Source organism: Moschus berezovskii, chromosome 24 (genome assembly GCF_049115385.1).
Source record: "Moschus berezovskii isolate FMDL1 chromosome 24, NW_MosBer_1.0, whole genome shotgun sequence".
Taxonomy (NCBI): Eukaryota; Metazoa; Chordata; class Mammalia; order Artiodactyla; family Moschidae; genus Moschus; species Moschus berezovskii.
The window spans coordinates 9,681,805-9,695,480 of NC_142483.1; the positions used below are offsets into that span (position 1 = coordinate 9,681,805).

At 60.1% G+C, this 13,676-nt stretch overlaps 1 protein-coding gene across 14 annotated transcripts; it reads right to left on the reverse strand.

The window, feature by feature from the left end:
* Positions 1–2,113: 2,113 nt before the first annotated feature.
* Positions 2,114–13,615, reverse strand: USP19 (ubiquitin specific peptidase 19). Of its 14 annotated transcripts, none has more exons than XM_055413807.2 (27): positions 13,435–13,612; positions 11,661–11,920; positions 11,357–11,395; positions 11,046–11,174; positions 10,827–10,960; positions 10,444–10,746; positions 10,107–10,323; positions 9,818–9,974; positions 9,659–9,730; positions 9,439–9,554; positions 9,117–9,337; positions 8,838–9,033; positions 8,628–8,761; positions 8,360–8,518; positions 8,165–8,275; positions 7,605–7,715; positions 7,420–7,521; positions 6,579–6,719; positions 6,363–6,481; positions 5,915–6,052; positions 5,506–5,819; positions 5,296–5,406; positions 4,988–5,204; positions 4,762–4,914; positions 4,499–4,659; positions 4,240–4,418; positions 2,115–2,602 (listed from the first exon to the last, which is right to left on the reverse strand). In XM_055413807.2, exons 2-27 carry the CDS (start codon positions 11,782–11,784, stop codon positions 2,486–2,488), a joined length of 3,975 nt encoding a protein of 1,324 aa, XP_055269782.1. In that variant the 5' UTR covers positions 11,785–11,920; positions 13,435–13,612; the 3' UTR covers positions 2,115–2,485. The 14 variants fall into 14 exon arrangements, with proteins under 14 accessions (XP_055269790.1, XP_055269788.1, XP_055269782.1 ...); XM_055413801.2 differs by lacking the exon at positions 2,115–2,602 and adding an exon at positions 2,640–3,252 and having other exon boundaries at positions 10,101–10,323; positions 13,435–13,615; XM_055413815.2 differs by lacking the exon at positions 13,435–13,612 and having other exon boundaries at positions 2,114–2,602; positions 9,117–9,331; positions 10,444–10,743; positions 11,661–11,918.
* Positions 13,616–13,676: the final 61 nt, after the last annotated feature.

Consider the following 13,676-nt stretch of genomic DNA (forward strand, 5'->3'; position numbering starts at 1 on the left):
TTCATGCTGCGGGTCCCCATAAGGGGTAGTGGCGACCGGACTTTTAGGAGGTGTTTTGCCGCAGATCAGGAAGCAAACATAGACATGGCCCTTTGCTCTTCGACTTTTCCCTTTCAGCCCTGGAACCCTCGGGACCATCCCAGTTCTATCTTTCTGACGTCACAGCTTTGGAGTTGTCACGGAAATAGTTGAACAAAATGAAGCCCGGGAAATCTTGTCAAAGACTCTAGAGAATGTCTGAAATGGCCCACTGATGGGCCCAATAGTCTGGCACTTCACTTCTTGAGCACCCAGCTGGGCACACACCTGGCCAGGAGAGACCTCAAAAAGTTGTGTGCTGATTTAGTTTAAAATCTTTTCTGGGAATTCCCGGATGATCCAGTGGTTAGAACTCTGCAGCTCACTGGTGAAGGCCTGGGTTTTCATCGCCGGTGGGGTAGTAAGATCCCACAAACCATACGATGTGGCGAAAAAAAAAAAAACCTGTCATACTTAGCACCCTTACCAAAGCATGCATATCAGGAGAACCACAAGATCAGACCTTGAAATTCATATTTAGGTGTTGGACAGGATGTTTTATCAAAGCTGAGATAAGGTGGGACAGAGGAGGAAACAAGGAGAAAAGTCAGGTAACAGCCAGCAAGACCTCGCTGTGCATGGGACGAGGCACAATCCAGCAGCCAGGCCTACAGACAGGTCTCTGTGGCATAGGCTGATAAAGCAGAAGCAGCAGTGGCCATAGTGCAGAGGCTCACAGAAGCCTTGTGCGGAGGACCGGCCCAGGGAAGGGTCATGGGGCAGGCTCAGCAGCAGCAGGGCTATGGTCAGAGGTGGACAGAACCCCTTGAGCAGTGCATCCAGCACATGCAGACCACCAGGGTCCAGACACTTGGGGCTGCACCCAGTGAAGGCCCAGGACAATCCTGTTGCAGCCCACACCTAGCAAAGCCTCCCTCCAGCAGTGTATCAACACCAACACCCAGCTTGGCAATTCCACCATTACTGCAGGGCCTCACACCCAGCTCTCTAGGCCCCTATCCATGACCAGTAACCCCACATGGTCCTTGTGCTATTATTCCAATAGAAAATAACCAACTCTGGTCACAGGGTTAGCTTTCTCCGGGAGCTCCTGCTCTCTACCACCCCTAACTCCAGGCAAGGCTGAGGGGTACTAGCAGGGCCCACATGCGGAGCTTATCGTAACACTGACCCCTCAGGCTTGGGGGCAGGGATGGACCACTGCAGTTGCAGGGCCCTGCCCCACCCATCCCTGGCTTACACTCTTTCTGGCTTGCTTGAACACCTGCCTCATGACTACTTTGTTGCTACCCATCTCCCTCCAGCTGGAGATACCCACTCCTAACCCTGTGCAGTTGGAGACGGAAGTCTCATGAGACTTGCCCTTGCCTTGCAGTATGTGTGCACAAAGGCAAGTGTGCTGGGACAAGCCTGCTGACTGTGGGCAAACAGCCTGGGATACCTGCCAGAAGCCAAAGTCTCAGGGAATCAAGGGAGGAAATGGCCTGGCAGGGGCCTGCACCCTCCCTTCCACAGGAAGCCAGCTAAGATTAGCTCTGGTCCTCTCTGCCTGTCCTTTTGGAGCAGGGTCTCCTTCCCCACAACCCAGTTTTTTTCCTGCTCTATTCTCCCAACAGATCCAGATGTTTTGCAAACTACAGCAAAGAAAGACCTGAGAAAAGGAGGGACTTCCCTCCACCCACATATCCTTCCTGTTCCCCAATAAGTCCTCCTGCCCTGCTCTCTGGTTGTCAGCCCCAGTGCCTACACCTTTTACTCCATGCTGTCAGCTTCTGGAGTTTCATGGCATACAATCCACCCCTTGGGTCTAAGGTACTGATGCCAACCATTGCTGCCTCCAGGCAGGACTCAGAATCAGTGGAATCAAAGGGCAGAAGTCAGGCCCCAAACATCTGCTGGCACTGGGGGCTTGGCTTTATGACCCAAAGGGCCTGAACTGGAACCTCATCTTTCCTCAGACCAGAGTACTTTACAGGATCTTTGAAACACACTCACTCACTCTCTTACACACACACAGCAGATGATGCAAAGGGGAGGTGGCCACAGGACCTGGTGTATCACAGTGACTAAGTCTGCTTATTTGTCATTTATTTTTAAAATATATTTAAACAGCAGCAATCACTTCCAAAATGCAAAAAAAAATTACAGTTTTTTAGAATAAAATTATAACGTTTATAATGCGAGTCAGAAAGAACCGAAGGTACAACTGAGAATCAAATCACGCAGCACTGGGGGTGGCTGGAGAAGCCAAGGTCCACTGGTGGGGGGGGGGGCCGGTCAAGGTGACAAGAGGTCCCAACCTGTGAGGCTTCCACCCTCAAATCATCCCCCCCAACTCCCCATTGACGAAGCCAGTGTCCTCTAGGTTAGAGAAGGAGAAGCGGCAAAGCGCTGGCCCTCTGTGGGGGATCCCACAAACCCAGTCCCCCCACCAGCCAGGGACCTGCTAATCGACCTCCTCCATGTTGCTGTAGGTGGGGGCTGGGCGGTCCACAGGGGGGGCGAAGCGTTCAGGGGCTGTCCGCGTGGGGGCCACCTCGGGGGCCTGGCCAGGGCCTAGTCCCTGCAACAGAATATGAGGACAGGGGTTGGGGGCTGCCCAGTATGCCGCCTGGCATCCCAGGGGTGCTGGCTTGGAGCCCTGGCACCCAGGGGAGGGCCCCAAGGCAGGCGCAGACAGCAGCGGCGTTGAGACAGAGAGACGAGATCGGGCCTGAACAGTCTCGCTTTATTAACACTTTAAATACAAGAAGCTGCTTGGGTAGGGCTAAGCCCCAGGTCAAGGGTAGGAGCAGCAGGACAAACGGACAGACAGCTGGACGGGATACCCACCCTGGGATGCTCTGCCCCTGCAAGAGCCACAGTCCCCACCCTGTCCCCTCAGAGGCACCCACGGAGCCCCAAGTCAGTCCCCACCACAGAGGCAGGCGTGGCCTGGCGGAGAAGGGAGGTGGACCAGCTCACAGCAGCTGCCTGCGGGTGAGCTCATCTCCAGGGGCTCTGGGACACCAGAGGATAGAACACGTTGAGCACAAGGGCCACCAAAGCTGCCACGGTGCCCAGAACAAAGTATCGGAGACAGCCCTCGTCTGGTGTGGTAGGGCCACGTGGCGGGGGGCCCACCCAGTCTTGGGGCCCCCAGGGACCCAGAGGCGCAGGCCCCTCGGGTACCGGCTCCTCCTCGGCCTCCAGCTCCTGCCAAATCCGGGAAGCCTACGGTGTGCGGAAACGGCCATCAGCACCCAGGGCAGGGGGGAGGGGGGAGGGAGACCCAGTGTCCCTAAGACCCCTGGCCACAACAGTCCCACCCAAGGTAACTGGCGCTAACCCCCTACATCCCAGGTCAGGCGGCAGAGAGGGCAGGCAGGAGCCAAGTGGGTCACTCGCCAGGTTGTTGAGACTGAGAGCACCATGACAGGTGAAACCTGACAGCATTGTGGCCTCAGGACACCTCCTGGGGGACATGCAGCTTCCCCGTTGAGATGTAGTTAGGGTTGGGGGTTAGCCGGTCAGTTTTTTAGCCCAGGCTCCCCACAGAGGAGACTGGCTCACGGAGGACATAACTGCCAACCCCAGAGTCATCTCCTGTCTCCCTCCCACCCACGTGCAGATCCTAATCCCAGTCGCAGAGTCTGCACGTAGATGGCTCAAGGGAAAGGAGCGCCAGGAGGAGACTAGTCCAGGGAAGAATTGGGGCTGTGCCCACCAACCAGGCCTGGGACCCACGTCAGCAAGAGAGACAGAAGATCCTGAAGGCCCAAAGGGAACAGATGCCCACCTCAGAGATGGGGGCGGCCACACAAGGCTATGGCCTGCTGGCACAGCCCTGGCCTGAGTGCACGTCAGAACCTGGGGACGGTCATAAGGGAGGGTCTGTGGGCCAGCGTGTGGGGAGCAGCAGAGGGAAAGCTGGGAGTGTAAGGTACAGTCCATTCCCAGCCCGGTGAAGTCTGTAGCAGCTCCTGGCCTGTTTTTGATGCACACGCCAGTGGCCACGTATTGGTGTGTATGTACCTCTGTTAAGTGTTACCTACAGCCTGTAATGGCTCTGGCTAAGGCTGCAGTGTAAGGGAACCCCATTTGTGGCTTAAAAAGCCCAAGGCTTCAGGGACTGAAGGAGAAGCAGCTATGCTCTACGTGCCCACCCCCCACATCTGAGAGCTGGGCCCCCCTGGCCTGCAAAGCCTCCCTGTGCCTCACCTGGCTGGCAGCTGACTCAGCTGCAGGGCCCAGGTCTGGGCGGTGCTCGGAGTGGCCTGCCCGGGGGGGCCTCTCCACAGGAGAGTTCCGCCGGCGGTAGAAGAGGACGTAGGCGTAACGCGTCACCACCTGGCTCTCGTCTACCGTGGTCACCGTGCTGTCGTCGAACAGACGCCAGCCTGCGGCAAGGCAGGAAAAGTGTGAAAAGGGCCTGCGCCACCACTCCTCCCGTCCGTCCTGTCGGCGCGTGTGCCCTCACCCACGTCGCTGCGCTGGCTGCTGCGGTCGTTGGGCAGGCGCGCGCAGGCGGTGTAGTGGCCGCCGATCATGCCCCCGTAGTGGTTGATGACGGCATACAGGTCGTAGCTGGGCAGCTGCTCCTCTTTCTGACCGATACAGAACTTGCCCAGGTCCAGGTTCCTGCGGGGCCAGCCCGAGAGCGGTCAGCTGGTCAGCAGGTGCCCCTGCCCGCCACCGCCGCCACCACCAGCCCTGACTGCGGGCAGCAGGGCCCTGGCTCACCGGACAGGGAACTCCACCAGGTCGTTGATCTTGTCGCGCCAGATGAAGCTGCGGAAGGAGAAGCGCTTGAGCTGCACGATGAGCACATTGGGCAGGCGCCACAGCAACAGCTGCTTGGAGGCCTCACGGTGCTGCTTGCACTGCGGGCAGTACCTACAGCGACAGGTCCGGTCAGGGGCAGCAGAGCGCACAGCGCCACCCCCGCCGCAGGCCGCCCTGCCCTCACCAAGCCTCCTCAGGCGCCAACACCTCCGGCCGCGTGAAGAGGTTGAGGCACTGGTCCAGCGTGAAGTGGCCAGCACGGGCAGCCTCGCCGGCAGACCCGGGGTCCTCGGCGCACTCCAGCTCCTTGGAGGCCACCAACACGAACTCCTGCAGGCGCTCATTGTTGCGCCAGACCAGGGCCAGGCTGCAGTCGTCCCCCAGCTCCAGTGGGACGTCTCCTGGAAACGGGCAGGGAGGGGAGTCACGCCACTGTGGAGAGCTGCTGGCCCAACCCATGCCAGGGCTCCCCGGCCTGACGACCTCAGACACCTTTGTCCTCTAGCCGCTGCTCTCGGTTGGATGCGTCAATTCTGTAGATGAAGAACTGGGGAGTGTGGGCACTCAGGGCTTCACTTGGGTGTTGGTACCCGGGCACAGCAGCTGAGAAAGGACATGATAATCGGAGCTCCCCTGTCTACCAGGGCCTGACCCAGCTCTCCCCCACCTTCCCTACCCCAGAGCCTTTCAGCAGACTTTTACCTTCGGGCCGGGACACCCTCTCACCAACAGTCAAGGCGCCAACTTCAACGGGCCCACTGGCCACCATCTCAGAAGAAATGCCGCTGGTGCTGGGCACAGGGCCCCGATCAGGGGATGCCCATGCCCGGGAGGCCCCAGTGTCCCCCTCAGCCACAGGGGTCACCAACTGGAGCTCTGGTGGCTGAATGGGGTCCCTGTCACTGTCCCCGGCCTCCAGGGAGCTAGTGGAGAGTAGCGTGGTGCAGCCAGGGCCCTGGGACTCCAAGGCCATGCGGCCGGGCTGGAAGGGCGGCTGGAACACACTCACAGAGTACCTGGCGACAGGCCGCAAAAGCCAGTAAGAATCCAGACCAGCATGGCCGGTGCCTCTGCCTTCCACCCCACCTTAACCCAGCCCTTGGGCACTTACCGGGCATAGCCCTCTAACAGCTGAGCGAGACGGGCATAAGTGAGGCGTGAGGCAGGGACACTGACCAGGAAAGGGTAGCCGATGTTCTCGGGGCGGCAGAGGCCCTTGTGGTCAGGCCAGTGGGTTTTCTGACAAAGCCTGGAAGGTAAGTGGAGGGAAGGGGGCTTCAACCCCACCTCTACACCAGAGTCAGCCCAGCTTCCCCAGGGGTCTGAGAGAGTGGCGGCAGATGGGGGCAGGCAGAGAACTTAGGACACCCAGGCTTTATGTGGAGAGGAGGGCGAGAGGCAGGTGGAGCAGGGGCAGGGGCGACACGGGGTGCTCACTGTGGAGGAGGGAGGGAAGGGGACAGGTGGAGCAGGGGCGGGGGCGGGGCAACGCGGGGTCCTCACTGTGGAGGAGGGAGGGGGGCAGGGGGAGCAGGGGCGGGGCAACGTGGGGTCCTCACTGGTTGCAGTAGCCCACGCGGTAGCACCGGGTGCAGCGCTTCAGCTTCTCGTCCTCTGACTGCTGCTTCCGCTGGCAGGCCGCACACTTGGAGATGGGGATGCTGGGCACCTGGGGGCGCTAGGGTGGGTGGCCTGGCTCAGCGAGGGCAGGCGGGGCAGGAAGGCCGTCCCCGCACCCACCAGAACCCTGGGTCAGCAGGGTGGCTCCTACTTACCTGTTGTACCTCTAGCACCACCACCCGCTCCTTGGCCAACTCTGGGGACAGCAACTCGAAGCAGAGGAGTGTGTCAGACGGGGACACGTTGTCCAGTGAGTGGGAGGGCGGGAACACACGGTGGAAGCGATTCTTAATCACCTGGGACAGAGAACACACAGATCCGATGTGAGGTCGAGCGCTTCCCCTAGCCCTGCTCCAAACCACAACAAGATCTGGCCTTGATCTTGGGTCAGTGGGGACTTGTCAGGGGTAAGAAATATGTGCCTCCACTGGCAGCAGCCTCAGTGCCCAATGAAGTAAGGAGCCTGGGGCATAGACAGGATCAAAGATCAGGATCGGGACAGGTATAAACCGTACCAGCTCTCCACACCAAGGGCCTCAACCCTGCTGTCCTGTGGAGACTGCAACATGGTTCCTGTGGAGGAACCACCTTCCAAGAAGTGTGCCCCAACCTCTACCCCGCTGAGGAACAGGACACTGCCAGGCAGCAGCACACAGCTCGGGGAAAACAGGAGGGAGAAGCACGATGGAGAAAACCAGAGCTGGTGCATGGCTAGTCCTGTGGCCCAAGCTCCTTATCTGAAGGAGAGCAGCTGGGGGCCACCACCAGGAGGGGGAATATATTCAGATGGTGCCGGGGGACTGAGGGCACCTCAGGTGCATCGCCCAAGTGCCTGGTTTCAACCATGCCTCACCCCGCAGCACCCTACCTGTCTGTGCAGTCACACTCACGTCTGCGCGGACACATACAGGTGCTAACAACTGCACACACGTATCTGCGTGCTGCAAACACAGACACACGTCCCTGTGCGTAAGGGGCAGGCAAAGACAGACACACCTCGGCCAGACGCAGGTTCTCAGGCTTCACATGGACACTCTGAGATAGGGAGTCCAACACTTCGCTCGCACTGGAGTTCTCCTTGCTGACGCTCACCAGAAACTGTGGTGACAAGAGGAGAGAGTCCGTGGGGGAGGGAGGTCAGGGTCTCGGCCGTAGCCCAGAAGTACGAGCCAAGTTCTCACCTTGATGGGTTTGCTGTGGGGCTCCCGGGCGAAATAGAAGACAGGGAGAACCTTTTGCTTCTGGGGCAAGGGCACCGGCAGGTACAGGAACGGGTCAAAAGTGATGGAGACCTGCAAATGCACAGGTGCCACTGGGTGGCCACACAGGGAGTGGGGGGCAGGCTTCTGGTGCCCAGAGCGCCTGATTCAGGCCCAGGGACGGCTCTCAGGCCTCACCGCCCAGCCTCAGGCTCAGAATGCTGGATGGACCAGGAGAACCGGCAGGAGAGAAGGATCCCTGTTTGACACTGGAGGGCCTGCTCCGCCGGGCCCCTCACAGGTGCCTTTCCAATCTTTCCCATACCCCACTCCATCTCAGGTCACCCAAAGAGCGCTTTCCCCTGTCAGGAAGCCCTTGCAGCCTGACCTCTGAAGCCCACAGGGCCTCAGGCCTCCCCCGAGCTTCTTAGACCAAATTGTGCCGTGCAACACCTAAAGGTACCTGTGCCTCTGAGCCTATTCTAAGTAGGCTAACCAGGACAAGCTAAGGGGTGCTTTTCTTTCCAGGGAGCCCGTCACACCTTTGCACACACAGGGCACACCAGCTTCGACTTGTACTGGCCCTGAAACAGGTCCACGATGAAAGAGTCGTTCCTCATCTTGTGCCGCTGCCAGGCTTCCTCAGCCACCACCTGAGGAGCAGAGTGGTGAGGGCCAGGGAGACCTGGGGGCTGGGACGGGCGGGACATAGGCGCACCTCTGCCCCCAACTCTGACCTCATCAGGCCGCCCATCCGAGTCCACGGTCTCCGTGTAGGGCTTATTCTGAATGCGGTTTAAGTCCTCGTGCAGCCCGTCCAGCAGGAAAGCCATGAACTCCTGGGCATCATGCTGGGCGTAGCCTGTGAACTGGCTGGCCTTGCTTGCCACGATGGCCTGGATACAGGGGCAAGGTGTGAGCCCGGAGCCCCAGCACCCACCATGCTCCCAGCTGGCTGGCCCTCCCCACCCTCTCCAGCCAAGGGGAGGGGTGGCTACAGATCACCTTCAACTTGGAGGGTTGGAAGGCATGGTGGGTGCCCTTCCACAGCGCCCGGAGCAGCACAGCAAAGCCGATGGCCAGACGCCCACCAGTCCCCAGCGGGTTGTTGTAGTTGATCTCGGCCTCGAAGGAGCGGTCTAGGGACAGCAGCCCAGCAGAGGTGTGAGCAGGGGGCAGGCATCTCTGCCCCCAGGCTCCAGGTGCTGTTCTCACCATGGAAGAAGTCCCGCAGCTCCCGCGTGTTGGACAGAGACTGAATGACGCTATTCATGAAGCAGGTGTTGCCTAGGTTGACGAGGCCGGTGAAGCCCGGCAAACACACCTTCTTCTCTTCCTCCTCCTCTTCTTCCACGCTGTCTCCACTCACGGGGCTGTGGGGCATTGGAGGCACCATACATGTGGGCTTGGGCTGTGGAAGCAAGAGAAGCATGAGAGAACAGCTCTGAGCTCTCCAGCCTCCAGCCCTGGCCCACTGCACGCTAAGATTCTCACCGACGCCAGGTGTGGCTCTGACTTTGGGGCTACATGCTCCATGGGGGTGCGGGCAGCCACCCCATCAAGGCCTGTGTCCTCGGATCGAGCCTTGGGTTTCTCCTTCTCCACAGCCCGGGCTTCCTCCTGGCCCGTCAAGGGATGGGGTGTACCTCCCGGTGGGGCTGAATCCAGGGGGGATGGACCTGTCGGCACGGCGACCTTTGCACCACCCACTGCACCTTAAAAAGGGGGAATGGGGGGCTGGTGGTTAGAAGCATGTGGCAGGGGGTGGGAGTCCAGGTCCCAAGGACCAGGCAATGAAGGGAGCTCGTGGGCAGACCTCGTGCAGCTGGGGCCTCCAGGCCCCCCCAGCGTTGGCTCTGCCGCTTGCGGAGGCAGATGTCAATGCGAGAGGCCGTGAAGCAAAAGGTACACTGCTCGGGCTCGATCAGGTTCCTGCAGGGGAAGGCGGTACTCAGGGCCTCTGGTGGCCAGACAGCCCAGGGCATGGAGTGCAGGGCAGCAGGACAGGCACAGGGGTGGGGCTGGGCACCACCCACCTGAGCTTCACCTGCCAACGGAAGATGGTGTGGGGCCCGCAGCCCAGGTGCAGTCTCAGGAAGTTTCCGTCCCTGTAGGGGCAGGGCAAGAGAAAGAGCGTGAGACACACTGCCCTGCCTGAAGCACACTATCTGCCCCGGGTCTGCCCACCCACCCACCTGGTCTGGAAGATAAGCGTGAAGTCCTGCTCACGGAAGAGCACACGAGAGGTGTCCCTGCGGATTTCCTTCACGTACACGTGCACCACCACTGAGTCCGGCCCCTTCTCGTACGAGTCATTCTTGACAAATGCCAGGTTCACCATAGACTCGGGCTCTACATTGAGACCACAGCTCAGTGCCACCCAGGACAGGTTCCAGCCTGCTCCTGTTCTACTCCCTCCCCACCCACTCACCCACCCACCTCGCAGCTCGAGCTCGGCCTGCCCAACCCCAGCCCCACCTTTACCATCCACCAAGGCCGCAGCATCTGTGGCAACTGCCATCTCCTCCTTGGAACGATCGTCCTTCTCAGGGTCTCTGCTCCGGGCCATGGTAGGGGACACTGGGTCGCTCCTGGGGGCTGCTGCCTTCTTTCCTGTCAAAAGTGCTAGATTCTCCTCTGAGCCCAGGAGGCAGGTCTGGGGGGTCAGTGGTGGTACACGGAGCTGTTCCTCAGCCTCACCCTATTTGTGGCGAGATCGTGGGTAGGATCAGCCTTGGGTCTGGCGGGCACCTCCCTCTCCACCGGAGTCCACACCCTTCCCCCTCACCTCCCAACCCCCAAGCAGGCACCCCACTCTCACCTGGGTGGCCGGCTCAGCCAGGAATGGGGGGGCATCACCCTGAGGCCCAGGGCCATCTCTGGCCCCTTCCCCCTCCGGCCCTCTGCGGAGATGCACGGCCCTCTTGGCGCTGGGCCCTGCCTGGGCCCCAGGACCAGCCCCAGCGCCTACCTCACCACGGCCCTGGGCCCGCTTCTGGTTGCGGGCCTCCTGCTTAGCCCGCCGGGGCTCAGGGCCTGGCTCCAGGGCAATGGGAGATGGCTCCTGCCCATTCTCATGGCACCGCAACCCTGGCACCAACTCCTGGGTCCCTAGAGGTTTCTTCTGCCAGAGATATAGCAGTCAGGCTCTGTCAACTACACTGAGGATCCCTGCCTCTCCCCTCCCACCGCTCTGGGACTTACCAGCAGAGAGGGCCACGTAAGCAGAGGCACCTTCTTGGGTAGTGACAGCTGCAGGAGGCCACCTTTGCGAGCCTGCACTTTGGTACAAGAACTCTCTATCTCGGCATAGAAAACACCACCCCACTGCCGACCATCTGGCAACAGAGTGGAGCAGTCAGCTGGGGCAGGGGATATCAAGGGGCTCACATACACTGCTGGCCTCGGAGCAGAGAGACGTACCTGGGAGCCGCAGCACACAGTCCGTGTCTGTGAAAGCAGCATCAACTTCCTCCAGCCGCACGGGACCGGTTCCCACGCGCAGCTTGACAATCACCTCATCAGCACTCTGCCTCCAATCGAGCCCTAAGTCTATACAGGGAGTGACCAAGAGACTGTGAGGGTCTCGGTGAGCTTCTGGTGAGGATCAGCAGGTACCAGACACCAGCCCTAATGGAACTGCTCTAGACAAGGGCTATACCCCCACAGCGCCCACCACCCCTCTCCCACTAACCAAAGCACTCTAGCATCCAAAAGGACTATTCTTTACTCACCCTCTTTGGTCTGCTCTTCCCGAGGAGTGAATGCTGACCCTGACAACAAAGGAAAGAACAGGGAAACGAAGATGGGCAGGCAGCCTCCGAGATTCGAACACCCCATCAAACACCATGTTGAGGACTTCGGCCAGTTACTGCAAACTTCAAAGCTGATGCTGTACCCAGCCTGCCACTGATCCATCTCTCAGCATCAGACGAGAGTGGAAGGAAGAACAAAAAGAGTTGTCTCCCAATCCCCCATGTGTATGCTCAAAAGAAAGGGAAGAGAAGGCCACAAGGGCCCCAGGAATGCCACTCTCACCTCTCCTAGGATCGCCGTCCTTGCTCTCCTGGTTTGCTCGATCCTTCTGTTTTTTCTTACTGGTTGCCTCCTCCAGTCCTGGGGGCCCTCTCCTTGGGCCTGTGGCGCTGGCCCCACCAGACATCTTGAGCCGCTTGGTCGACAGCCAGAGTGCCCCGGGGTCGGCAACGGCGTCTGGGTCAGGGCTACGGCGCTTTCTTCCTGGCCCAGCTATCTTGGCAACTCTTTGTGGACAAATTCTCCAGCAAGGAACAGACAGCCTAATGAGAAGCGGACCAGTGATCACTACCAAGGGCTGGAGTTTGCTCCCTGGTTACACCCAGGGCTTGGCAACCTAGGACACTTCTAACCCTACAGAGCAGTGTCTCTTCTAAACCTGAGGCAGCCCTGGCTACTCTCAGATGATTCCTAAGGGGAAATAAATAATGCACATAGGAGCAACCACTTCTGGCTGAGCCTCCTAGATGCTGTCACACAGACCCACAAAGAGAGAAACCTCACTGAGGACGAGCCAGGTCAGGGCAGCTATGGCCCGGGACCAGGCTCCTTCATCAATCTGGAGACGAGCCATGGCTCCAGCCCACAGGGCTGGCGCTCTGAGCAGGGTGCTCACTTTTCCTTCACTCTCACTGGCTGCTTAGTCACCACCCGAGAAGTAGGAGGTGGAGGAGGAAGCCAGGAAAGGAGGAGACAGACTATTAAACAGCAGGAGGACCAGGCATTGTAGCTGAAAACAGGCCCGGCCCAGGTGCTACCACTGCCCGGGCACGGTCTTCAGGTTAAGGTGCCCCACCTGCCACATGACAGTTTCCACCCTTCTCTGAACCTGGTTCTATGCACTGCTTGGTTTTTGTTCTTTTCTTCCTACGTCTAAAGAGATTCCTCTCTCCAGCTGCTGTCCTATGCAGAGAGGGTCTTGCAAAAGCTAAGGTGAAAAGGGTATTCAGGTGTCACACTTCCCTTTCAGCAACATCCCCACCTCAGGGCGCCCTGAGGTAGAGACTGAAACAGACGTTATCCTCTTCCTTCCCAGGTCCGCCCCCTTATCAGCTCTCAGCCAGAGACTTTCTACCCAGTTTCCCACAGACCCACAAGGGGATTCTGGGCTATTTCTCCACCCAAAATAAAGTTCTCAAAACTAAGATGAGGGTGGGGATGAAGGAGGCGCGTATCCAGGATCCCTGGCAGCCCCCAGCCCGGCCAGAGGCAGTGGCAGGACAGACAGTGACCAGTGTGCGTCCCCCAGTGTGAGTGGGGGGGATGTCGAGGGCGGGAAGAGATTCTTCTACGGGTCAGATGTGGGACTGGTGGGCTGGATCTCCAATGACGACAGATCCAGAGTCAAGGGATAGACATCCTCCGCCTCTTTGCTCCCAGGCCCCAGCTGAAGGTCGCGTCCCTCCCCTATCCTCTTAGGACGCTGAGGAGGGAAAGGGGCTGCCTAGAGACCCAAGGTGGCCTAATCCGGCCGCGCCGGGTTACTGACCACAGACCAGCGCCCCAGCCGGGCTGCGACCCAGTTCCAGCCTCCGAACCCCAGGCCCACCGCCACCTCCTCCAGGAAGCCGCCCTCACTCGCCGCCAGCCCTCTCGGAGACGGCCGGCCGGCCACAGGCTGAGTGTAACGGCCCCGCCTGCAGCAGTGGGCCCGGCAGGCCGCCGGACTCGAGAGGGGGAGCCTGGACGGCCCGTGACCTTGAACAGGCCGCCCTGGGCCCGCGTTGCGGCCTCACCCCTCCGGCGCGACAGGCGAGCAGCGGCCAGCCCCACTCACCGAGCGAGGCCGCCGCCGCCGCCGCCAGCCCTCTTCGGGCCTTGGCAACCCGCTCTCGGTTCCGGTTCCGGCGTCAGGTCGGTTCCGGTTCCGGCGCGCCCCTCCCCCGTCCCGGCGCCGCCGCCACCGCCTCCGCTGCTTGTTTTGTTTCGACTTCCAGTTACGGCCGCGGGTGGCTGCACGCAGGGCCGGTGACGCACATCCGGCGGGAGCGGGCACGCGGCGCCGGGCAGCTCCGGAGG